Source organism: Nansenia antarctica, assembly GCF_963989245.1.
Source record: "Nansenia antarctica genome assembly, chromosome: 8".
Taxonomy (NCBI): domain Eukaryota; kingdom Metazoa; phylum Chordata; class Actinopteri; order Argentiniformes; family Microstomatidae; genus Nansenia; species Nansenia antarctica.
Genome location: NC_137678.1, coordinates 52705723 through 52733265, shown reverse-complemented (window position 1 = coordinate 52733265; position 27543 = coordinate 52705723). Strand labels below are relative to the sequence as shown.

General features: G+C 43.8%; 2 protein-coding genes across 2 annotated transcripts; both read left to right on the top strand.

The window, feature by feature from the left end:
• On the top strand, positions 1-16380 carry LOC308164401 (structural maintenance of chromosomes protein 6-like; the record flags this gene model as incomplete). The annotated part of the gene is made up of 18 exons (XM_080538502.1): positions 1-111; positions 357-474; positions 695-800; positions 2270-2406; positions 2846-2907; positions 3059-3139; positions 4066-4167; positions 4440-4559; positions 6262-6360; positions 6620-6766; positions 8427-8515; positions 9473-9631; positions 12532-12713; positions 14049-14250; positions 14445-14559; positions 15098-15270; positions 15502-15646; positions 16255-16380. 18 exons carry the CDS (start codon positions 1-3, stop codon positions 16378-16380), a joined length of 2274 nt encoding a protein of 757 aa, XP_080394628.1.
• Positions 16381-16549: 169 nt separating this feature from the next.
• Positions 16550-26452, top strand: LOC308164400 (structural maintenance of chromosomes protein 6-like; the record flags this gene model as incomplete). Its single annotated transcript, XM_080538501.1, has 9 exons — positions 16550-16648; positions 17369-17506; positions 18376-18512; positions 18678-18803; positions 20790-20895; positions 21059-21226; positions 21739-21836; positions 22797-22852; positions 26397-26452. The coding sequence occupies 9 exons, from the start codon at positions 16550-16552 to the stop codon at positions 26450-26452; spliced, it is 984 nt and encodes a 327-aa protein (XP_080394627.1).
• Between the last annotated feature and the right edge of the window lie 1091 nt (positions 26453-27543).

Sequence of the window (27543 nt, the reverse complement as noted above, 5' to 3'; positions counted from 1 at the left end):
ATGTCGAAGAAGAAGAGCACTCTTGAAAACCCCCGGACTGCGGAGCCTGAATCTGAGGATGCCAGTGGCACAGTGGATCTCAGCCTACCATGGCCATCTACATCCCTGCAGGTAGGTGGCAGTGACGTTATGTTTTCCACCATGAGGAGCACTCTCGCTTCTCAGATTGTACTTATACATTACTGACATAAACTATTGTTTATTTAATTAATGCTAAAAAACTATTCGTTTTAAGGGGTACTGGCTTTATGTCAGATACAATGAGTAGAGTAAAATAATCACCTGGAGTTCATATGTTAGCCTACATGTTGAGCAATAAGCAGTTTTTACTATTCTTCTCTCTGTTTTGTTATAAGTCATCTGGAGATGTGGGTATTATCGAGAGCATCACCCTGAAGAACTTCATGTGTCACTCTCTGCTGGGACCTTTCACCTTCGGACCCAATATCAATTTTGTTGTTGGCAACAACGGGAGTGAGTTTATCATTTGCTCCCATGACGGCATTGTTGTCCATCCTGAATGTCACAACAAGACGCTTTTCGTATTTTCTCTCCACCTACTATTGTATTGCATGTTTCTGTGTTTGTATTACTTTCTTGTAATCCCACACTGATTGGTTTGATTGCTTGCGTTGTGTGTCCTCTGTGTTGCACACTTCCATTTGTTTTTAATATATTGTTTTTAAACTGACAGGTGGAAAGAGTGCCATTCTCACTGCCCTTATAGTTGCCCTGGGTGGAAAAGCACAGACCACAAACACAGCATCCTCCCTGAAATGTTTTGTGAAAGAAGGAGAAAGGTAACTTTCTCACCCGGTCATCAGTACTAAATCAGTACTAACCCTAAATCTCTCAGAAGCACTAATAGGGCTTTCACACCGCCAAGGAATCGCGTTCGCGAACCACGTCTGGAACCGGCAGGTGTGTTCCGACCAAAAATAAATTGGTTCGGGGGCCTGAAAAGTTGGTTCGCAGCGGGAACCAGAAAATAGTGGTTCTCAAGCGGGAACCAAAACGTAGAACAGTCACGTCGTCAGTGGGTATGTCATATTCTAGGCTGCAAAGACCAGCAAGAAGGAAGGAGACAAAATGTAATTTAATCTAATCATTAGTGATCAAAAGAATTATAAAAAGTTTCCTCATTCGCACACGCGCGAACGCACATTTCGTAAGCCATTTCTATTCCAGTAATGGAGCAGGTTAGTAAGAGAACGTATGGAGAAAGTGTCTTGTTTTGTTTCATAGAAAATAGTGTTTATTTCAGATACTGTAGTGTAGTGGAAGATATTATCCTCATTTTCCGTGAAGTAGCTGCCATCTAGTTGTGACATTTTTGTTTATCCCGCCCCTTCATCACCCATCGTTGATGACGCGGATAGTTCTGGTCACACTGGTATGAACGCAGGCTGGTTCGCCAGACAGCACCAAGGTTCGGAGGTTTCAGAACGCAAACGGGAACGGTTCCTTGCCGGTGTGAAAGCCCTATCAGAGGGGCTGGCTAATCTCTGAAGCCTTCTTCCTCCACGAAGCTGAGAGGCAATATATCTTGGCTTATCATTGAGGCATTGAGCTTTTGCCTGTTCGGTTCTGGTGGGCGTCACAGCGGTGCTTTGAATTGGCAAAATATCTGATGCGACATTGCTGCTGCTTGTCCCCCACTGGGAGTGTTTCTTTGTGCTTGAAGAGCATATGATTTCTCATGGGAGCGTGCACTGATAGAAGAGCTTGATATCACTTAATTTGCATTGCACATGGAATTCATCAGTTTGGTGAAAATACTTCCAAACTTTCTGCGTTTCAGCATATCATTTAAAACCTTCTATTAAGCCTGTCCATGATAAGGAAACTAATGTATCATGATGTCATGTAGATGAACTATCCTTTTAAACATTCACCCATAACTGGCAACTGTCCGAGTTGAATCACTGCCTTGGGTGTTTTCAGTCATACAGTAGGTCACCTGAGCTGCAATGGTGTTGCGTAACATCATATCCACACCATCACACTTGCTAAGAAAAGCGTGCCTCTTTGGGGTGCCATGTTTATAATGCACGATCATATTGAAAATGCCTTAGTCAGCATCAGAAGCTCTATTAGTCCTAATAGGTCTGGCATTTAGGGTCGCCGTCAATTTGTAACCACCAAAAAAGGCTTGATGTCACAAAATAACAACACCTTTTTTACATAGTGTCCTTGAAATAGGGCATCTTAATTGTGAAAAAAAAAAAAAAAAAAGCTTACCCTGTTTTGTCATCTTCTCTTTTTCCAGCTCTGCCGGTGTTTCCATCACACTGCGGAACAGGGGGAAAGACGCCCACAAACCCGAGTTGTTTGGCTCGGCCATCATTGTGGACCTCAAGATAACCCGCAAGGGTCTGAGGACTTACAAAATCAAGAACAAAAGTGGTAAATGTCCCAAAAATGTAGGGATACACCTCTTCAGTCTGTGCATCTTTCATTCAAGCACGCATTTGAAGTCACTGGATATATGCTTGTAACTTCAGTGTGAATCTTTCCTTTAAATCAATGCACCAAGCTTGTGAGTAGCACAGGGTTAATTTGGGATAGTGTGGCCCGGGGTGGTCCAGTGGTCTAGCACCACGGCCTACAGTGCACACATTATGTCCATGTCGGCATGGGTTTGAATCCGGCCTGTGCCCTGCTGGCATACCCTCTCCTTACTTTCCTGTGTATCTTCACTATCTCTATCCAATAAAAATGACATATCAGAGTGCGATTGCCCCACTCAGAAAAAATATAACCATTCATTTGGGATAGTAATGCATTCCACACGTTCATTTACTGAAAATCAGATGTAACTTTTACACTGGGTTCTGACTTGCAGGTCAGGTGGTCTCCACGAAAAAGGAGGAGCTCATGAACATTCTGCATACCTTCAACATCCAGGTACTGTATGACTTGCTCATCACCTGCTACCTTCCTATTATAATGTGTTGAAATTATTTGATGACGCTGTATCACTGACACTGGAATCGATGAGTATTTATTTTACACGTTACAAATATTTTTGTTGTTGTTCTTTTTCTTTTCCCATAAGGTGGACAATCCTATAACTATCTTACCTCAAGGGATGAGCAAGCATTTTCTGCTTTCCAAATGTGAAGGGGAAAAGTACAAGGTATGACCCAAAGCCCTCAGTAATAGTAATACCACTGACATGTTAAGATGTCCAATGCAAATGTTATAGCAGTGTGAAATGCAAATGTTTTGTTACGGGTAGAAGACTTCCTAGGTTTTTTACCACTGGATTTCAAGAGTTTGAAATAAGAACAGAGGCGTATTCCATCAACGTCACTAAAGGAAAATCCAGGCTTATTTTTGAGTCTTGCAAGCTTTTCAAAATAAGCCTGGATTTAAAAAGAAATCTTGCGAGATGTACCAAAATAAGCCTGGATTTTCCTTTAGCAATAGAAAACTGCCGTTACATAGTTAGGGTGGAATCTGGTGTGGGAATCTATTTCTTATCAACAAAGAGAGTACTGACAAATGACTGCAAACTTCTAAAAGCTTTATTTTAATGCTGCAGCAGGGAGCACAGTTAAGTCACACTAGGTAAGCACGCCCCAAGTGTCCCCATGAGCATCAGTGGCATGCCCCCTTATACAATTAGTTTAGCATGTACACTATTAATGTTACAACAGGATATACAAAACGGGTCAGATGATCCCCAAGATGCTGAAGCTACAAGACTCTTCATATCAGCAGTTATGATGTCAGCAGTTATGATATTAGGCTGAGGGGTAACATCAACACTCTTGAACAATCTCCAAATAAGGACACTGCGCATCTCAAGGACATGTGTTTTGCACACAACCCTTCCATTCAGCATGCTTCCGCATACAATGGGGAATTACAGCAGTAGAACAGTTCAGTGCAAATACAGTACAGGTCACAGTAATTTAAGTTAACCCTTCCTGTGGTGACTTGATTTGTGTAAATCTTGCATTGATGTCAATGGGAAGTATGCGTGATGATCCAACTTAAGCGTGTGGATCTCTAGTTAGAGTCCCACTCTTGGTGATCTGATTGTGTTTTTGTCCCTAGTTCTTTATGAAAGTCACACAGCTGGAACAGATGAAGGAGAATCTGAACTACATCATGATGACTAAGGATGTCATCTTGACCACAATAGCAAAAAAAGAGGAGGTAGGCATTGTCTTGACTTGATTTATGATCGACTGTGTGTGTGTGTGTGTGTGTGTGTGTGTGTGTGTGTGTGTGTACGCTTATGTCTTTCCGCATCTCACACAGTCACCAATCCTTTCTCTCTCGTACATCTATTCATCAAAAATCAGCTTTGAATCTAAGCCACCTATTGGTCCTGATCAAATCAATGTTTCTTAACAAAAACACATTTGTGCCTGAGAGCTATTAACTGTGTTGACATTCCGTGTTGTCTGTGTGCTCCTGTGCTTCAGAACTTGGACGACCTCAGAAAGACGTGTTTGGAAAAACAGGATAGGTGCAAAAGCCTGCCGTCGCTGGAAGACTTTTACCCTAAACTGAACGAGCTGATGAACCAAATGGCCTGGGCTCTGGTGAGATCATAGACCTTCAATAGAAATATAGAGATAACTGAACAACTTAAACTCTAGTCCCACAATTTCAGATGGTGTTAGACTGGCTAATAAGCAACTACATCCCTATGATACTAACAATACTAAGAATAACATTTTATTTTCTGGTACCGAGACGATTTGCCAGAGAGAGAGAGAAATCTAGTAGTACACTATGCAAAATATGAGTGTCCAGTTCCTACTTAACAATAGAACAGCCATGGGTGGGTGAGTAAAATAAATGTTATATCTTTGCACTCGATAAAACAATGTTTGTGTAGGAGGCAGGCTAATTTACAAGCCGGCCAACTAGGGGTCGTTGTATGTAAATAGCAGCTTCCCGTTGTAAAGACTATGGTCATTTGACCCCAGAGGCGGTTCTTATAGTAGGTAAAAAAGGCACGGCTGTCCTAGTGTTCAGTGATTTCTTACTGACACCACTTGCAGGGCTTAAAGTTCTCCGGCACGGTGCCGGATTTCCGGCGCGGGGGAATTTTTAGCAATTAAAAAAAACAAAAAAACATGCTATTTGTTTACATCGTAATTTAAAGAGTCATCTTCAGCAAAGAGACAGTTCCGCCTACCAATGGTATCACATTGCTCAAGCCAACCAACGACTTCTAGCCAATCGGAGGCAGAGTAGTGGGGCGGGCCTTAAGAAGTTTTAATGAGTGTAATGTTAGCTTGTAGAGACGTTCGCTTTTAGCAGCCCGCTATCTCGCTAACTTTAGTAAGAGTCTATTCAAATGGAAGCCAAGTTTCTTAAACATGGCGAAGACACAGCTATACTAGAACGAGGAGTAAGGAATAAATGGCGCTGGGCATGGATAGAGGAGAGTAGTGAGGGGAAGCCTTATGGACGTGGTGCCTCAAACTGAGGGAGCCGGGTGCTTTTTTCTGTACGCCGTGCTCAAAGAAACTCGTCTACGGGAGTATAGTATATACTATAGTATATATACATAGTATAGTATATAGTATAGTAGTGGGAAGAAGGTTATTGCTCGACATGCCTCAGATCCCGGTCACCAAGCTTCGGTTCGAGCGCTTGCTCATACAACAACCTTGCCGGGAGCGACGGCGACAGGTACCACTTCATCTTCAATGACCGACCGTGTTTGCGAGCAAAAGATCTGAGTTTGCGCGTTTATAGCTGAACATGATCTGTCTTTCACAATGGCTCAGCCACTCGTCGATTTGTGCAAGAAGCTATCAGAAGACAAAAATGCACTGACAAAGCTGTCCGTTTCCAATAAGCACGCCAGCTATTTAAACACACATGGCCTTGCCCCGGAATTTAAAAAACGGCTGTGTGAAAAGCTTAAAAAAGCAACGTTTTCAATGAATATCGACGAAGCTACTAATCTTAACATGGACAAAATCCTCAATGTCCTTGTTCGATTTTTTGATGATGATCTGGCCAAAGTAACAACACAACACCTAGCCAGCAGGAAAGTAAACATCGCCAACTCGTCAGCCCTCATGCATGACTGGTCACTAGTCATCAGTATTCTACTTGATGGAGATCTATTGATCTATTGTTTTAGTGATAGTGGCTTAATAAGTGATGCAATCAGTTTGGCCTTAAGTGATTTAATCAGTTTGTGACCCCCCTCCCCAAGAAAAAGTTTCAGGCACAGGATTTTTTTCCCACTTTAAGCCCTGCACTTGTGTCCCTCTGTGCCAGGTGACAGAGATGGAGAAGGAGGTGACGCTCCTGAAGGACAGGCTTGAATCAGAGGAGAAGTCCACTGCCAAATACGATCAAAAAGTGGACGAATGGAAGGTAAGGTCGACCTCTTATTTACAGGCCAAAACCCTAAGACGAGTTATGGCTCCAAACCTGTGGTCCTACATTTCAACTTGGTCTGGCATTTTGATTAACCTTCCAGTTCAATATTCAAAACCTACAGTTATTGGTAGTATTTTCCATTATTTAGACCAAAAGTGATGGGTTGCCCTGTTGGTTTATGTTTTCTCGTTGCCATTTTTCCCTCCACTGATTGTAATCGCTGGTGCTCTTGTTCACCTCAATTCCTGTCCAGGCCAAGGTGGTGGAGGCGGAGAGGAAGCTCCAGGAGATCAACGACCAGCTGGAGTCCAACACTGTGAGGGTGCAGGAGATGCAGCCCCAGCTGACTGAGCTGGGGAAGGAGGGCCAGAAGAGCAGAAAGCTCTCCAACATCGCTGGGGTGAGCTTTAAACAACAACAACCACAACATAGAGCAACCACAACAACAACAACAACCAAAACAACAACAACACAGAGCAACAACAACAACCACATAGAGCAACCACAACAACAACAGCACAGAGCAACAACAACCACAACAACAACAACAACAACAACAACAACAACAACACAGAAACAACAACTGCCGTAACAAGACCAGAGCACAGAACGACCACAAGGGCTATGATAGCTGAGATGACCAGGGGGGTATTCCATGAACGCTGATAAAGGAAAATCCAGGCTTGTTTTGATAATTTGCGATAATTTCACTCTGAGTTCCGTTCCCTGAATGTGGCTGAAAGAAATTGCTATTGAGTTACCATGGCAATTTATGCCTCAGAACTAACCTGATGTGTGTTAAAAATGTGTTACAGGCGGAAACAAAATCCCGAAAGACAGTTCCGTCAAGAGACTTTTTGGAAACATTATGTCCGACCTTTTTAGATAGATTGATAGTTTGATAGATAGATAGATAGATAGATAGATAGAGAAAAAAGGTATAAATAGATAGGTATCTGTATCAGCTTGCATCAAAAATAGCAGAGCGGGGTGTCTGGCACAGGGGTTAAGGCAGCTAGCATTCAGAAGGTTGCTGGTTCGATCCTTGCCTCAGGAGAGAGTGGTTGACTTTAATTTAATGTGTGGGGGCATTTAACATTTGGGGGTGCATTTAACAGAATCCTTCATGCAAATCGATTTACAATAAATACATCTGTCTAAGTAAGTGAATCATCTATCCATCAGTAATCATAAGAAATAATTATCTATGCCAAATTCAGGGGCCAGCTACAATGCTAGAAGAACATCATTACTAGTCAGAAAGGCTTCAAACACCATTGTAGTTATGTCAGGGGGATTTGAACCCCCATCTTAAAAGAACACTATGATCTGACGGCAGCAGTTAATACCACTCAATGTCACTCAATGCCATCCCGATGATCTGATCCTGCATAGCATGCTGCTAATATAACCACAGTAGTGAATGTTCATTTATGAAAAAATTTAAATAAAACAATTAGTAGGGGCTAGTAGTACGTACGTCTTTAATCTGTCAGCAATTTTTTTGCCAAGCCATTTCCCTCGCCTCGTTAATTGTGGCAATATTGCCCTTTTTTACTTCTTAATCTTCTTCTTCATAAAGCTCCATAAGTAGAGTGCTGCGCTGTCATTTTCCAGTCATAGTATCTTCTTTTCGTCAATTGTCTGTTCTGGGCTGCTTATTACTACTAAAGCCAGCATTTCCAAACCAGAACTGAGTTACCATTGACGAGACAAGCCGGAACTGGATTATTGGAACGAGTTGAGTCTTAAATCACAATCGAGATTAGCTTGAACCAGGCTTTTTCAACGAATCGCTGATGTAGTTATCAACGTACGTGGAATACCCCCTAGGGCTATGATCGTTGAGATGAGAGCACTGTATTATGCGTAACCATAACCCAAGCTGTAACTAGCCATTAGGATCCATCCGTAGCTTATGACGATACTACAAATCCCTTGAACTACAACCTTAAGAACTACAATAGATTAAACAAGACCTTTGGGGGTTTCTATCAACACACAGGAGTTGGCCCTCTCTTGTTCGCTTGATCGTCTTAGTTGTTGTGACTCTTTCCCAGACCAGTGTGCGCAGATCCAAGACCAACCTAAGAGACCTGGAGAAGGACAAGGATCAGCTCTCCAGGAGAATTGATAAGCTCAAATTGAGGTAGCACTTCCACCCCCCCGTTCTCCTTTACCTCTTCTTCCTTTAACTGATACCACTTTCTTTCAGACTGATTACAAGTATAAGTCTTACTTTTGGGTACTTGCCAATACCAAATACTGTTACCGAGTACTTAATAATACCACTACAGTTCTAACAATGACATTGAAAACAAATATTAATATATAATTATAACTATAATATTTTAGCTGGTAATAGACAAGCTAGTCTGACATTGTCAGAATTAATCTATTGTCTATTGCCTTCAAATCACTTCATGAAATAAAGTAAACAGGCTGTTGATGTACTTTTTCACAATGTGAAACAGCTTCAGTAATACCATTATTGTGCCGTAATACCATTGTTAATGCTCAAACTTTGTGGCCGTTTCTATGCTAGTAACAGAGTAGCTTGTAGTAAGAAAATGTGTTTAGAAAGTGTTTTCCTATTTTTCTTCATACAAAATAATGTATATTTATTTCAGACACTCTAGTGAAAGATATCTTAATTTCCAGTAGGGGTGTAACGGTACACGTATTCATACCGACATTTAAAAAAAAATATACAGCTATATCTTAAAAAATAATAATAATAATGTTATCATATTTTTCGTATTATGGTTTCCAAATTAATCTTAATTCATATATATTATGTTTTGTGAATGTTTACCCTGCTGTACCAGGAATCTGCGGGAGAGTAATTTGGCATAACACCGTAAAGTGGTATCAGGGGGGATGTATCGGGGTAGTTTTACGAATACGAGTTTTACGAATATGAGTACTGGTATCGGTATCGGTGCATCCCTACCTTTCACACATATTTTCTTATAATCATTCTTCTTGCTTTCAAAGTTTCTTTCATTTAATGTCATGGCATGGGAGGGGAGGGGAATGACTCTGTGACCACTTGGAATTTATCTCTCCAATTTCTCTTTTCTGTCTCCCTGTCACCCACCCCCAGTATCAGCCAGGCTTCGGAGACCCAGGTGCGTGCTGAGCGGATGGAGCGGCTACAGACGGAGCTGGACGCTCTCAGCTTCCAGGACTCCACCTTGGGACAGCAGATAGACCAGTTTCAGCTGGCTGTGGCCCGCGCCAAGGAGGAGCAAACCCGCATGTTGTGAGTATACCTCACAACGTGGTCCTCTGTGGCTCAGTTGGTAGAGCATGGTGTTAACAACGCTTAGGTTGGGGGTAGGGATGTCCCGATCCGATCCACGGCATTAAAGACGACATGAGTATTTGAATGTTGGTGCACCTCAAGAATGAGAATGTGACAGGAGAAGAGTGACTGATCAAACCACAACAACAAACGCTGCTAACAGCTAGCGGCTAACAGTGATACATAGCTACGAAAGTCTAACTGCGTTTTTATAACATCACAACATGCTGAGAGAACATCGACCCGCTAAAAACACATAACTACAATAATGGACCTATCGCTAAGCCACACCCCCTTTGAAAACTCAGACAAACAAACAACGCCTCACTGACAGTGACTGACTGACCGACCGCGACTGAATGACATTCACTGACTTGCAATGGTGGGAGTTGGCACATTTCTGATTTACCACAGCAAGTAATAGACATGTTTTTTAAAGATGACAAGAATATTTAGTCTAGAAGCTTTTCACCATCAGATATTTGCAAGTTGTTTGTCCGAGTTTTCTGCCTGTTTTGACTTTTGCTGTGATATGATTGGACAATTTCTATTTTGGGGCGTGGCTTAACGATAGGTCTATTAGATGAACACACTGTCCTTGCTTTTGCGCTCCACTATATTCGGCAACACCTGGACAATCGAAACACCTACGCCAGAGTCCTGTTTGTGGATTATAGTTCAGCCTTCAATACCAACATTCCTGACCTCCTCCACAATAAACTGGCCCAGCTGAATAGCCACCCCTCCATCTGTCAGTGGATTACTGACTTTCTCACCAACAGAAGACAGTATGTCAGGATGGGCCCTCACCTGTCTCAGCGCCGCACAGTTAACACCGGTGCTCCTCAGGACTGTGTGCTCTCCCCCTTGCTCTACTCCCTGTACACCAACGACTGTACCTCTGGTGACACATCTGTCAAGACCATCAAATATGCAGATGACACCACCACCATGGTTGGCCTCATCACTAATAATGACGAGACTGCCTACCGGAAGGAGGTCGGCCGCCTGGTGTCCTCGTCTGCAGCCAATAACCTGGAACTCAACAACACCAAGACAGTGGAGGTGATTATGGACTTCTGGAAAAAAAACTCTACTCTCCACTGGTCATCAATAACTCCCCTGTCACAATAATGGATGAATTCAAGTTTCTGGGCACTACCATCTCCAACAAACTAAAATGTGATAACAACATCACCCATTTAGTTAAAAAAGGCCAGCAGCGTTTGTTCTCCCTCCGTCAGCTGAAGAGACTTCACATCAGTCGTCACATCCTGGTCCAGTTCTACAGGGCCGTTATAGAGAGCATCCTAACATCTTCCATCACAGTCTGGTATGACTCTGTGTCTGCTCGATCCAAGGCCAAGCTACAAAGAGTCGTACGGACAGCTGAGCGGATCATCAGCTGCCCCCTGCCTCCCATCACAGACCTCCATAGCTCCAGATCAGGCTGACCCCTCACATCCAGCTCACAGCTTGTTTGAATTACTCCCTTCTGGACAGCGGTACAGGGCCATCAGGTCAAAAACATCACGCCACTTGAACAGTTACTTTCTTCCCCAAAGCCATAGCCCTCCTCAATAACTCCTGATCATTGCACCTTGCACTTTACATGTTCTTGCACTAAGTTGTACAGTATATTTGTTCACTCATATTGGTACTGTATATATTGTCTTGAGTATTGTTGTATTGTCGTCTTGCTGTTGTATGTACTGTAGCTTGTTCAGCATGGAGAATACCAAGTCATGTTCCTAGTGCACTGCACATGGCGAATAAAGTTGAATTGAATTGAATTGAATTGAATTGAACACGTCCTAAAACGAAAGTATGTTTACAAGTCATTATCACTTACCGGTAGCCTACGGCAAACGAGAACAGTGAATCCAATTCACAAATGTAGTGATCGTTAAACGTGATCGTATATTATATTGAGTGGCTGCTTTAAAACTTCAAGTTGCCTGTTATGAAAAAAAAACGAAAACCAGATGTTGTTGACACAATAAGTTTCACTTTTTGACCCCTTCGATTCTACGACTGGTTTAGGGTCTCACCAGCGGGTGTCACCAGGCTACACTTTAAAAAAGGGTGCTATAATTGCATGCCATTTGTAAGAGAAGATAAATAGAATAAAAACCTGAAGGCACTAAAACTAGAAATCAGACAGTAATTATTAATTTTTTTACAATGCTGAATGCTGCTAAATTGTTTTAACTTGGTCACTGAGTACTGCAGAGTACTGTTTTTGTTGCTTCAATAAAGGCTGGCAGTCTTTAATAGCCAACTGTTGTTGTGGACTATATAATGGGGAAGTATTTGTTATTATTCAGGAGTAAAAAAATAAATACAAATATCGGATTGATATCGGAATCGCAGATACCTGAAGCCCAGGTATCGGTATCGGTAGTGAAAAAGTGGGATCGGGACATCCCTAGTTGGGGATTTCATTCCCGCTGGGAACATATATACCTAAAAATGTATGCACTCACTGCAATGTAAGTCGCTTTGGACAAAAGCGTCAGCTAAATGGCATAAGAGGAAGAAGAGTATACTAACTTCGTGCCCAGGTTAGTGAGTATACTGAGTATTGAGGGAACAGGCTCCGCAATATATATCGCTGGGGGCTCCAATTTCACAAAGAGACATAACTGGGATTGAATACCGCCAACTAGCGTTTGCCTGATGTGCAGTGCATTTTCATATTGTTTTACTTAACTTTGTGTAATCACCTACCTACAAACATATCAGAGATGGTCAGATGGTGCTGCATGGCTTAATTGGTACCGTTAGAGCATGGCACTAGAAATGCAGGGTTAGGGTTAGGAACTGAGACAGCTGAATGTTTGTCTGTCTCAACCTAGGACGGAGGAGCAGAACCTGAAGCAGTCTGCGGATGCCATCGTCAGGAACCTACCGGGACACCCCATGGTCCATCGCTCGGACCGGCTGCGGCGCTTCGGGGAGAAAATGCCCGCCTTACTGGCTGCCATAAATGATGCCCACAGGAGGGGCCAGTTCAGGAAGAAGCCACTGGGACCGCTGGGTAAAGCCCAATTTATACTTCTGCATCGAATTTACGCGCGGCTACGCCGTAGCCTATGCAAGGGCTCTCCCAATTTATAGTTCGGCATAATAGCGGCATAATAGCGATTTTTTTTTTATGCTTGTTGTAAAGAAAATGTCTATAATGCATTGAAATTACATTAAACTAAGATATAAGATGGTTATCATAATTTTTCAAATCTTTATTAAAAAGTAATTACAGAAAAAGTAAATGACATTTCTTAAGGCTTCCGCATTTAGGCCTCCGAGAGAGTCGGAATCATGTGCTACCAAGCGGACCAATCACAGTTCTTACGGTCTGCGTAGGTGTGCCGCGTAATTACATTTTTGGAGAGGTGCGCGTGAGCCTACGCAGGCTACGGCGTAGATTTTATGCAGAAATATAAATTGGGCTTAAGAGTGTGTGTGTGTGTGTGTGTGGCTGTGTGTGTGTGTGTGGCTCTGTGGGTTTGGCTGACTGTGTGTGTGTGTGGCTCTGTGTGTGTGTTTGGCTGTGTGTGTCTCTGTGTTCTTCTCTCTGTGTGTCTCTGTGTTCTTCTCTCTGTGTGTCTCTGACTCTGGCTCTTTCTGTCCCCATCTCACATCACCAGTCTTTTTTACCATTTGGCATTCTCCCCAAAGAATGTAAGACTGGCGCTGCACCACGCTGTGAACTTGGTGGCACCACTATGTCGTTGTAAAATACAAAAGTGAAAGCGTTATGATGTTCCTCAATGAATTCAGTGTTTTTAGCTGTAGTTTTTGACTTGAATTAAACGCAAGTCGGGTTCTGATAAAGAAATCCAGCGCCACCTTGTTCATACATTATGTGACAGCAGCTGGTGAAACCGGGAAGAAGTCGGCAACCAATCAAATTGTTCAGACTTTTTTATTCTGAAAAATTTAAATAAATGTCAATGTTGTTGAAAATCAATGACACACTCGCTAGTCAAATCAAAACATTGCAATGCAATGGATTCGGTGAGTAATCCCCACTACTACCTAGTTAACTATAACACTACTTTACATTGTTAGCAGGCTCACAAAACAAGCTGTGTTAGTTGACTAGTGAGTGTGTAATTGATTTTCAACAAAGTTGACATTTATTTAACTTTTTCTGAATAAAAGTCAGAACATTTTGATTGGTTCCTGACTTGTTCCCGGTTTCACCAGCTGCTGTCACATATGTCCTGGGAAGAACCCTGCCGTTCCTCTGTGTCTTACGCTAGATCTACAAATAGTTCTCTCTCTCTGTCTCATTCACATGGTCCACATGGCATCTTGGATGAAGAACAAGTTCTCTCTTCCTCTCCTGTCCTTCCTTCCCTCCCTCCAGGTTACCTTTTCCGTCTGAAGGACCCAGAGCTGGCCCTGGCAGTGGAGGCGTGTCTGAAGGCCCTGATGTTGGCTTTCACCTGTGACAACCATAAGGACGAGAGGGTGCTGCAGGGCCTGATGAGCAGATACTACCCCGCAGACACGAGGCCTAACATCATCACCAGCCAGTTCTTCCCCAACCAACACGACACCAGCAGGAGGTTGTTTTACCTGTTTGTGGCAACTTTTATTTGTGTAACGCACATTTCATACACCGATGCAATACAATGGGCTTAACAGAAAGAAAGAAAGTTTATATATACATGTATATTAATTACTCATGTAACCGTGTGTGTGTGTGTGTGTGTGTGTGTGTGTGTGTGTCTGTTATCTCTCCATGCATCCATCCGTCCAGGGAAGTCTACCACCCAGACTACCCTTCAGTACTGCAGGCCCTGGAGATAGAGGACCCAGTAGTGGCCAACTGCCTCATCGACCAGAGGAGCATAGAGACCGTCCTGCTGATCAAGGTAAGAGCGTGGCACCACAGGCTTGGCAGCCACAGTTAAAGGGTTAGGTTACTATTATAATTCTGTGCAAACCAGCTATTATGTGTTATTAGTGTACATTTGTCAGGTTTTATCCTATGTTTTAATATGTTACTGTTGTTTTATCTCGACTGAGTACTAGTTTTTATTTGATTAAAGTATTTTTTTTATTGTTGTCAGTCGCTTTGGACAAAGGTGTCTGCTAAATTCCCTAAATGTAAAAAACTAAACAAAAAATAAACTAAATGTTGGAAATCTGTTCCAAGTCACCCATGGGCCAGTAGTGACTGCAACTATGACTAGGGTCTCTTTATTTTGCTACAGGAACCGCAGGCTAAAGTTAGCTCACACCAACGCACAGGTGTGAAATGTGTCCCCCTACTTTAGCGAAGTGACAATTGCATTCTAAAATCAATGCATCTTAAAACCATATCCTCTGTGATGTTACTGACGTTGGCTTTTAGGAAGATAAGAAAAACCTTATTGTGTGTGTGTGTGTGCGTGTGTGCGTGTATAGCACAATAGCGCAGAGGCTCGCAAGGTGATGCAGGGACAGCCTCCTAGGAACTGCAGTCATGCCTTCTCGAAGGACGGAGATCAGATTCTCGGAGATCAGACGGAGAACAACCCCTTCTATCCCTCTGATCAGAAGAGGGCCTCCTACCTCAGCAGTGACGTCGAGGAAGAAATCAGGTGTGTGTGTGTGTGTGTGTGTGTACGTGTACATTCATGACTGCATGTAACTCATACCATATTCGCAGATCTATTAGTTTTGAAGAGATCCCTCATACTTGTTCTCTCTGAGCCCCCATTTTTAATCTCTGCTTTACGTTTTCTCTCTCTCTCTATCCTCTTGACTCCCCCTTTTACCCACCCCATTTCTTCTTCTATCCCCCCCCCTTCCCTTACTCCGTCCCTCCCAAGTGCCAGGCACCTGTGGGGGGAAATAGCGAACGATTTCGCGACCCACATATATCGCTTAAAGCAGCAGATGAAGCGGGTGGATGAGGACGTCAGGCAGAACCAGGGACTCCTAAAGAGGGCCTATGATGACAGGAAGAAAGCTAAGGTACACCCACCTAATATATAACACTATCTGCCATTTAGCTGATGCTTTTATCCAAAGAGACTTACATTACAGTGAGTGCATACATTTTTCAGTATATAGTATGGTCTGGACTGGTTACTATAGCAACTTAATTCTTCCTTCTTCTAGCGTTATGGCTGCCAATGGCCCCTGGTCCGGGCATAGATAACTTTTTCTTGCGATGACTGCTGGATAGATGATTCACTTTCTTGGACAAATTTATTTTTTGTAAGTCGCTTTGGATAAATCCATCTGCTAAATGCCAAAAATGTAAATGTAACATAAATTCTTTGTAACATCAAATAAAACATGTCCTCTCCAAATGATGTCGACCTCAGTTCTCCTTATGTCATCTTATCGCAAGACCTGAAACCTGTTGCTGCGGAAGAATTCTACAACCATTTAACATCTGTCTTCCTTTTCCTGCAGTTAACGAGTCCCTGAACTCATTGAAGGATACATAGTCACTTGATTAGCACTTCTGCTCCTCCAGATAGGGAGCACTGTACTACTAACAGATTTTACACCATCTCATGATCCCATCTCCTTCTCCTCCTCTCTTTTCCTTCTCTCTTTTCCTTCTCCTCTAGGATAAGTGGTTCCTCGTGGAGATGGAGATGAGTGATTTGCGTGACTTGCAGAACGTGGAGGAGCCGCAGTCGGAGGACCTCAACCCACTGGTGGGTCGTAATGAACATCAGTGTCTGTTCTTATGACGTGTCTCAGATTGGATGGAACTCATGGACTTTCTCCACATCTCTTCTGTATTACACACACACACACACACACACACACACACACACTCCCCTATAGGAGGAAGAGCTGCAGGAGATCATTGTGAAGATCTCTGTGTCGCGTGCTGAGAAGGATGCCGCTTGCGTCCAGATGGCCCAGCTGAAGGCCTCCAGCGAGGAGGCGGAGCAGAGGTACAGACAGCACAAAGACACCATCACCGCTGTGATGGAGGAGGCCGAACCCATCAAGGTCAGTTTAACCAACGCCTCTGAGCATTCTGGGAAAATTAGTTCTCTAGAATGGCAGTAGAACAGGTGCTAGATCTGCTAACTCTGGACATTTCAGGCTGCATTCAGTGTGAAAGATGGTTTATAGCTTAGATTGCCTTTAATTGTGATGGATTAAGGTGTGTAAAGTCTACAACTAGTTGAAGTGATACAGGATGTTTATATGATGTCAGCCTCTGGTTCTAAAATCTGCCAAAAACTGGCCCCGACATGTGCACCACACAGATACTAAACAGTCATAATATTGATATACTGTATGTTTTTTTGTTTTTTTCTGCTGGAATTGTAAAAAGGAAGGATGCAAGTTTTTAAAAGCATTAAACGAGAGATAAAAAAAACAACAACAAAACAGATGTAATCGAGAAGATCCAGCTTCAAACAGGTTTTTTAAAACGGCTCAGGAGGACTTTTACTAGATATGGTTTATAGTGATGTGTTGTAGACGGAAGGTGTTCATTCTAGTTAGATTACTATGAAAACACCTAAACCCTGAAAACATTGTTTCGCCACGTTATCTATTGTGATATCTATATATCCACAAAAATATTGGATTTCAGTGATATCCTTCATGTCTCTTCCTTCATATTATGCTGCAACCAAATTGCCCAGCCATTCGACTATACTGTATGAAGGAGTTCTCAATCCTAATCTGAATGGCTTGTCCATCCCTCTGCGTTGTCAGGGGGAGCTGGCTAGGACAGACCAGGAGGTGGAGAAGAGCAAGCACCATAGGAAGCACCACGAGGAGAGACGCAAGGCCCACATCAACAGCATCCAGGCCCTCTGGACCAGCATTCAGGCCAAGGAGCAGGAGCTCTTGGTAGGACCAATTATTTTACCTGTCAACATCACTTGTATAATACCGTCATAACTAGGGGTGGGAATCGCAAGGTAACTCACGTATCGATAACCGTACAATATATTGCCCCCCGTATCGATAGTATCGCGGTACATTGATTTTGCGATAATCGATACATTGTAAGACAATTCATCAACGATACATCACAATATCTGTGTTAACTGGTATTTCACAACATGGTTTCAGTGTTAGCAGCATTCGGCAGAAACCTTCATTTTCCACAACACTGTACAGGCGAAGGTTTTTTGCAAATAAACCCAGCGATAGACTTGGCAGTAGTCTGAGCCCTCGGGGAGTTAAAGGGAAGCGTTGTTTTGAAATATAATCGTTCCAGACTTTAGATGTCGTATTAGTTTTTCCCCGCTTTGCGCCATTTCAGCCATTCATCTTCTTAATTTTGATAACATCACAACATGCTGATAGAACATCGACATGCTAGAAACACATAACTACACATAATTAGATGATCACACAGCCCCAAACACTAACACATCCCAAAACGGAAGTATTTACAAAAGTCTCCCTTACCAGTAGCCTATGGCAAACGAGAATAGTGAATCCAATCCACACATTTGATCGTTAAACTGTTGTTTATTATATCGAGTGGGTACTTTAAAACCTTCGTGTTATGAAAAAAAAACTAGTCTGCGAATGGTTTATACCTAGGCTGCACTCGTAAATTCGCTCTGGAAATCTGATCAGCAGTCATGGAATTCCTCTTGTCCAATCAAATTACTTTTGATACAGTAGACATACCCCATTTGTATGTCTACTGTATGTCTCTGTTCATCTCTGCCTCCAAACATTGAGTGTGCATGTGTGTGCTCCAGACCGCCGTAGAAATAGCTTCTGAGATCTGCCCTGAGCGGTTGGAGGTGCGACGCTCGGCCAGGAATCTGGACAGCGAGATCAGCCGCCTGAAGGTGAAGATCAGCACCCAGCAGGGAGACCGCGAGACGGTCATCAGGTAAACTACTGTTGACCCACCTGGGTAAACACCACCACTAGTGTGCCCTTGAGCAAGGCACTTAGCCCTCAGTTACTCCAGGGAGACTGTCCCTGTAACCTCCAATTTGTAAGTCACTTTGGAGAAACTGTCCACACAATGATGACGTCTCTCCTCCCTCCTCAGGCAATTCCATGAGGCCCATCAGAGCTACAAGACCTTGGCCCGGGAGGTAAAGAGCCTCAACCGCTTCACCCAGATGCTGGGCACTATCATAAACGAGAGGCTAACCGACTACACCACACTGAGGACGTAGGTGGATCCCACAGACCGCATCTCTCTCTTCTTGTCCTATTAGATAACAGGATAGGATAGGGGAATGTCACACCGTGTTTCTATCAGACACAGGTATCAAGTCTGTTATGCCCTTTTCACACTGCTGAGTAGGGTTGGGTATTGTTTGGGTTTTATCCGATACTGGTTCCAAACCGATACTTTATAAACGGTACCGGTACCGAAACGCTACTTAAATCGGTACTTTTGATTTTAAAAATGTATATATATATAGCTCAGTGTTTCCTCCAGGATTTTTCACATTAGTGGCGGGGTGGTCACTTATCCGCGTGCACACGCATGAAACGCGCACGCGCGTCAAGACGTAATTTCACCAAAAACTAGAGGGTGGCAAAAATAAAATAAAAAATAAATTGCGGTTAAGCCATTAATGCGGCGATGTTTTATATAGCAGGTGATCAAATACCAAGATATCCTGAGGCTACAGCTGCAGCAGAACGCGCATACAGCACTGAACATAGGTTACCGTATAATATACATGTGACTGACAGATATGCACACACACACAGTGAAAGATAATCAGCTCATCAAATATGAAGTACACAAGAGTACACACAGAACCGGGAACACGCATACAGCACTGAACAACATCCGTAGAATATAAACTGTCACATACATACACACACACACACACACACACACACACACACACACTGAAAAGACATCAGCTCATCAATACGAAGTAGGCCTACAAGAGAGTACACGCACAAAACCGGCTAACGTTACTCACTAACTGTTCAAAGTAAAATCACAGTGTGACAGTCAGATGGAGCATTTGGTATATTTGGTACATAACAAGGTATGCAAGGTAATGCATATTATCAGCTGAGAAAACCAACTTTTACCTTTGATGACACCGACATGAGCCTTGTTTTCCCGTACCTCCGCCGTTCTGTTCGTGAGGATTTTAGAGGCAATAGATTATTTTTGCCCCACGCATATTGCCCTGTAATTAGACCATGTGACCACAGCTCCCTTGTGTCTCTTATTGTCCAAATGTTCCCTGAATTTTAGCTGCTTGTTTTTCCAGCATGTAAATCCGTTGTCAATAAAAATTCGACTGACCTTCTTTTCCCCTGCCAATACTGTGTCGTTGCTAAAGTGATGGAGAGAGGGACAGGGAGAGGGATTTCCTGAAATCCAAATTTCCCGCTAAATTCGGACCAATCACAAAACAGTTTTGCAAGCGCGTTGCCTTGCACGTGTTGAGAGCGGTTCAGTCTCGACTTCAGTGCGAACACAAACCAAAGAGGAGGTGCAACATTGTAACATATTGTAACTTACTACTCCCTAAATCGGAACGAAATATAGGTCTCAAAGCGGGCCTAAATCTAGCTTCAATCTGCTTTTTTACTGTTCTCCGGTCATAATACCTCGCTGCCTTTCTCGTTGCGCAGCCTGAGGAGAAAACGTTGACTTAGTGGACTGAATCAATTAGTGGCGGAGAAAACTTATTTGTGGCGGCCCATAGAGGAAACACTGTAGCTATATAATAACACGGTCGACAACATTAAACAGCTTTTTACTTTTTTATTGCTGAGGCACAACTCTTTGTCACTCAACTGCTCAGCTCCTCACCACTACACGCACTGAGTGGAACTTTAACGGGCGGTTGACTGTTGCATGTAACGTCCGTTTCGGACACCAGGGGGCGAGAGAGAGGAACCGAAACGAGGAACCAAAATCTCTGTTGCAATTCGGTTCGGTAGGTACCGAATGTAAAGTAAGCGGTACCATACCGTTACCGGTTTTCGGTACCCAACCCTACTGCTGAACCCAAGCTAGGTTAAACTGAGCAGAGCCAAGCGGTTCAGGTCGTCACAAAAGTGTAAAAAGCGCATAACAGTCTCGTAGAGGTCACTGGGTGGTGCTGCAGGCAAGCATAAGGTCCTGTATCAAATTTGAATTTGATATTGAATTCAATTGTCGCTCGCCTCTCTCCAGGTCACTGTCATGTCGCTGTAAGTTATACTTTGACGACGTGCTATCACAGAGAGGCTACACAGGAAGGATGGTGTTCGACCACAAGAAGGAAACCATGATCATCTCGGTAAGGACAAGCCACAGCTCCTTCATGTATTTGCCAGCCTACAGTTTATGAACTATATATATAGATAGATGGATAGATCTCTCTCCCTCTCTATACATAGATCACTAAATAAACTTCTTCTCTTCACTCTCCCACTCCCTCCCTCCCTTTCTCTCTCTCTCAGGTCCAGCCAGGTCAAGGTGACAAGGCGGCCTTGAGTGACATGCGGTCCCTGTCCGGAGGAGAACGCTCCTTCTACACTGTCTGTTTCCTCCTCTCCCTTTGGGCCATCGCCGAAGCCCCCTTCCGCTGCCTTGATGATTTTGACATCTACATCTACGGGGTATCTATGGTGACATTTTACATTCATGAAATTAACTGGCTTTTAAGTCTTGACCCATTTATCTTGTGTTAGCGTATATTTGTGAGAAGAGTATGTGACTACATTTGAAATGGGACTAACTGACTGTAACTGTAATTAACTGTACATAGCTCATAACTGTGTATACCTCTAAACTGCCATACTGTACCTATCACTGTTCTTTATTTATGTAAACCAGCTCCTTACCTTCTTGTGATTTTTTCTTTTTCTAAAAAGTGTTTTTCTTTTTTTTCCCTTTCCTAACACCAGGGGAGCCACCCCTCCTAAATTTCGTTGTTTGGTACCTGTACTGTAGCAATGACATAAAGTCCATTCATTCCATTCATTCATTCATTCATTCATTCATTCATTCATTCATATCACTATTTGCACTTCTGGTTAGATACTAAACTGCATTTCTTTGTCTGGTACTTGTAATCAATGACAATAAAGTTGAATCTGATCTAATGTAACTGATCTAAAGTGTCTTTGGCACTTTTTAGGACATGGTGACCCGGAGGATATCCATGGACATGATACTGAAGACTGCCAAAAGCCAGCCCTTCCACCAGTTCATATTCTTCACCTCGCAAACCATGAGGTACTGTCACGTCCCATTACCGTAGTTTCCGGACTATAAGTCGCTCCGGAGTATAAGTCGCACCAGTAAAAAAATACGCCACGAAGAAAAAAAACACATATAAGTCGCACTGGACTATAAGTCGCATTTATTTAGAAATTTATTTCACAAAATCCAAGACCAAGAACAGACATTTAATCTGGAAAAGCAAGTTATTCAACTACACAATAGCACACAGAACAACAGGCTGAATAGGTGTCCGGTATGTTAACGTGACACATTAACAGTTATTCAGCTACACAATAGCATAAAGAACATACCTGGGAGGCTGAATAGGCTAAATTAACATAACAAGCCAGCTAGTCCAACAAGCAAGTTACCAGTAAACAAGTTCACCAAGCTTCCGTTAATGTTTCAGTTAATTTCTTCAGTGGTACAGGAGCAGCATATAGTTGTCACAAGCCCAGAGCGCCCTCTCGCGGCTGTAGACGGTAATGTAAAACTATGAAAAAAAGTGTGACTTATAGTCCGGAAAATACGGTACATTTGTTTGTTTGTTTTTCTTCTGTCATCACATCTCTTGACAATTTTGGGTTTTGAATTGCCTCAAAGAAGTTAAAGAATGTAAACAATTATATATTTTAACATCAAGAATATCCATATCTGGGGTGTAGCTAGGCTAATTTAGCATGAGGGCATTGTTTAGCTAGGCTAATTTAGCATGAGAGCACAATGTAGCTAGGCTAATTTAGCATAAGGGTATTGTTTAGCTAGGCTAATTTAGCATGAGAGCACAATTTTGCTAGGCTAATTTAGCATGAGAGCACAATGTAGATAGGCTTATTTAGCATAAGGGCATTGTTTAGCTAGGCTAATTTAGCATAAGAGCATTATGTAACTAGACTAATTTAGCATGAGAGCACAATGTAGCTAGGCTCATTTAGCAAAATGTGGTTAAATGGCTGGTTTGTCTTCCCCTAGTTCACCGGGAGTTGATCCGATGATCCGAATCCTCCGCCTGAAAGACCCTGACCGTGGTTAGGCTACCACTATATTACAGCAGGGGTAGGCAACCTTTTTGATATGAAGTGCCATTTTAAAATGTTCTTGTTAGTCAGTGTGCCAACCACAATATCAACATTAATTATGACTCGACATCAAACCAAACAGACCAACTGATCTGCAATTTTATTCCACAACATGAACAACAATTTTCAGCAAAGAGCTATGTATGCAAAGCCATGTATGCTAAATAAACAGGCCTAACAGTCAACTAACTGAAACTTGAACAAAATGACCAACATAACATCTAAGACAACTAAACGTTGTGATGCGTAGCACAACTTTAAGCAAATTGGAGCGCTCAATTTTTGTTGTAATGCTAACTGTGCTCCCATGGTTATCATTTTAATAAGTAGGCCTAACTGGATGGTGATTATACAAGGGTCTTACTTGTATGAATTATAATTCATATTTATATAATTATTTGGTTGTTACTTACATTTTATTCTTTTATTCCAACCACAACAAACTTTTTTTTGGGGTTGCAAAGAGCTATGTATGCAAAGCCATGTAAACAGTCCTAACAATCAATGTGATCCCTGGCCCTGTTTTCCTTTGCTCAACTCCATTATCTGGGGGTGGTAACATGGCATGTCATTCACATCTACGCTCTCATCAAGTGCGAGGCTAAACACCGTCGCATCTTTCAAACCAGCGGTCTGCTGCGCTTTCACGTTTTCTGCTATTTCTCCTATTCTTCGTTCCACACTTCTGGCTGACACTGGGATGTCTTTTATTCTTGATTTTATTGTGTCTTTGTTTGATAAGCCTTCAAACAAAACATCTGAGCTACAGAGGAAAGCCTCCTTAATATATTCTCCATCAGTGAATGGCTTTCCACGTTTCGCAATGCAATGAGCAATGCGAAAGCTTGCTTCAGTTGCGTGATTTTTAGCAGTGGCAAATGCTTTAAAGGTGCTGGCCTGCTTCCCATATATTGACACAGCACGTCTTATTGATTCGGCCTTGTCTGTTTCATCCTTGAACGACTTCTGATGTTTGGTCTCATAATGCCGTTTAACGCTTGAAGTTCGGCAAACAACATTTTCGTGACATAGGACACATACAGCACGGTCTTTCTGGGACACAAAACCCCACTCTTATTATATATTATTATTATATTGTTATGTGTGCTTAACAGTAACACTTGTATTGTATCGAATTCAGAATTTTACTTTGAAAATAGGCGCCAGAATACGGCTCTCGTGGAGTGGAAGAGAGACTAGGGCTGCATTCGTAAATTCGCCCTGAGAGCGCCGGAGCGTCCCCGAGACTGCCTCTAGTCCAATCAAATTACTTGGTCCCATTATGACGTTGAACCCAGTGTGCGCGAATTTACGAACGCGGCCAACATAAAATAAAAACATTCTCCCATTCTCGCACTTATTGCTTGCGTGCCACTGTTTAAGCTGTCGCGTGCCACTGCTGGCACGCGTGCCATAGGTTGCCGACCCCTGGTCTAGATTGTCCAGGGCCTAGAACCTAGGTCTTTGCTGTGTTCAGGGCCTGAATGGCCCTGGGGTAGAAGCTGAGCTTCAGTCTATTTGTCCTTGCGGACATGGTCCTGAACCGCCTGCCCGAGGGCAGCCGAACAAAGTGTTCGTTCCCAGGGTGGGATGGGTCTCTGGAGATCTTGGAGGCCTTCCTGAGGCAGCGTGTGTTGTACAGCTCTTCCAGAGAGGGGAGGGGGGCGCCGGTGATCTTCTGGGCCGATCTCACGACTTCTCTGTAGCGCTTTCCTCTCTGCGGCTGTGCAGCTGGAGAACCACACGCAGATGCAGTAGGTGAGGATGCTCTCCACTGTGCAGCGGTAGAAGGTCACAAGCATGATTTCCTGGGTCTTTGACTGGTTCAGTAGCAGGTTGTTAACCTTGCACAGCTTGCCCAGCTGCTCCACCTCATCCCTGTACGCCGCCTCGTCCCCCCCCGAGATGCAGCCCACCACGGTGGTGTCGTCTGCAAACTTTACGATGGAGTTGCTGGGGTGGACGGGGGTGAAGTCGTAGGTGTAGAGGTTGTAGAGGATGGGGCTTAGCACGCAGCCCTGGGGGGACCCAGTGCTGAGTCTGAGGGCTGTGGAGGTGTGGGAGCCCACCCGCACCCTCTGGGGGCGGTCAGACAGGAAGTCCTTGATCCATGCACAGATAGAGTGTGATAGTCCCAGGTCTAGTAGTTTGGTCACTAGCCTGTCTGGAAGGATGGTGTTGAAGGCAGAGCTGAAGTCCACAAAGAGCAGTCTCGCGTAGCTGTTCCCCCTCTCCAGGTGGGATAGAGTGGAGTGGAGAGTCGTCGCGATGGCGTCCTCTGTGGACCTGTGGGCTCTGTAGGCGAACTGGTATGGATCCAGGTTGGGCGGGAGGCGTGTGACTATGTGGGCCCGGACCAGTTTCTCGAAGCACTTCATGATGATTGGAGTGAGTGCCACCGGGCGGTAGTCGTTTAGGCAGCTCACCGTGCTTTTCTTCGGGACTGGGATGATAGTTGAGGTTTTCAGGCAGGGTGGGATGGTGGCCTGGGACAGGGACTGGTTGAAGATGTTGGTGAAAACCCCGGCCAGCTGGTCGGCGCAGTCCCTCAGCACCCGTCCCAGGACGCCATCCGGCCCTGAGGCTATTCTGGGGTCCACCGCCTTCAGCACGCGTCTCACTTCATGCTCTTTGAGGGTGAGGCTGCTGAGAGCTGGAGAGAGTGGTGTTTGTGTTGTGGTTACCTCCGTTCGCCCCTCGTCGAACCGGGCGTAGAAGGAGTTCAGCTTTTCCGCCAGCAGGGGGTCGTCCTCCGCGGCTGTGAGCCTGTTGGCTCTGAAGTTTGTCATGTGCTGAACCCCCTGCCACACCCGCCTGGAGTCGTTGCTCAGGAAGCATTCCTCAATCTTCTCTCTGTGGTCTGCCTTGGCCTCCCGGATGCCACGGTTTAGGTTAGCCCTGGTGGTGCTGTACAGCAGTGTGTCCTTCGCTGAGTAGGCGTTGTCCCTCTCCTTGAGCAGTTTTCGGACCTTCTCAGTCATCCATGGCTTCGTGTTGGGGTAGACCCGGACACGTTTGTCCACGGTGGCTGAGTTGGTGCAGTTCACTATTAGGGCTTTCACACCGGCAGTTCCGAACGCCGGTTCGCGTTCACGTACCGAAACCTCCGAACGTTGGCGCTGTCTGGCGAACGAGCCCGCGTTCATACCAGTTCATACCAGTGTATCGTTGACATGCACACCTACAGGCTTTTGCATCTCTTTAAAAAGAGAGGAGGTGTGATCGGCAAAAAAGTGATGGCAATCCAGGAAGCCATGGACAAAGTATGTACATTTATTCCAGAAAAATATTTGATAGAATAATGTACCCCAATTCTTTGTACTCTAATATGTGTTGCATGATGGTGATTAAAATCAAATGTAATTGTGCTCTTAGAACATAGTTAGTCTTCTTAGAACACAGCTGAGCCACCTAAAGGGGATGGTCCAGTGAGCTGATAGATGGATGGTGTTGATCTGTGTTTGATTGGTTTTCCTTGCTTCTGTTCCTTCAGGAGAGGACGCTCTTCTGGAATACCTCAAGACCAAAGCAGTGACCATCGAGTACTGAGCCTCACTGCTGCTAATGAACTGTTACCCACAACCACCAGCCCCCAACCCTAACCTGCAGTGATACGGCTTTGCTTACGACAGGTGTCGTGTGTGTCTGTCTGTCTGTGTGTGTGTTTGTGTGTGTGTGTGTGTCTGCCCCCCCCCCTTGTCTACAGTTCTCAGCCTTCTGCTTGGGAGCGTCATGGACACAGGAAGTCTGGTTTTCTCCCAAGTTACAAAATGGAGAAACACATTTCTGATCAACCAGACGGACGTCAGCGTTCTCCTCCTAGCCCACCTCCCCCCCCCTTTCTGCCGCCATGTGATGCAATAACGAGACAGTAACAGAGACACAACCCCACAGGAAGTGGCCTTCAGGAGGAAGAATCCCTGTACAGAATGTCTGATGTTGGAATTGTGGTTATGATTCCGTTGTTGTTTGTTTTGGTTATTTGTTTGTTTGTTTTCCGTTCTCCCCGCTGTGCTGAGGCAGTCCTGCTGTAGCATGGCGAGAGGAAGGCAGTGGGGGCGGCGGGGGGGTCTGCTGTTAGCCACTCCTGGTACCGGCCCTCTCCTCTCCTCTTCTCCCCCCCCCTCCTGACCGGGGCGACTCTCCCAGTGTAGTTCAGGCCTCTAAAGAACTACAACTCCCAGAGGCACCATCTGGTGAGGACTAGGGATGTAACGATACACTCAACTCATGATTTGATTCAATACGATTCACGATACCGGGTTCATGATACGATTTTAGGTAGGTTGTAACTGCAGAACACAAACTACGCAATGAATGCATATTTCCTTTTCTTTATAAAAACGAAAGCAAAGTCAAAAGTAGATTAGGGCTCTGCTGTCCCTATTAACCCTATTATGAATTATTAATAAACATTCCACCTGGATTTATTTGAGTTTCTATGGCTATGAAAGATTCAGAAAATGTCTTAGGAGTAAGTGCTTTTGCCGTGGCAGTTATTTAACATTACTGTATGTTATGAGTGTGTAATAACAGTTTTAAGGGAAGAAAAAAACAGACTTGGATTTTACAGGTTTTTGGTAAAGTGGAAAGTGTGATTACACTTAAACAAAATATTTAGCATGTTCATGTTCAATTGA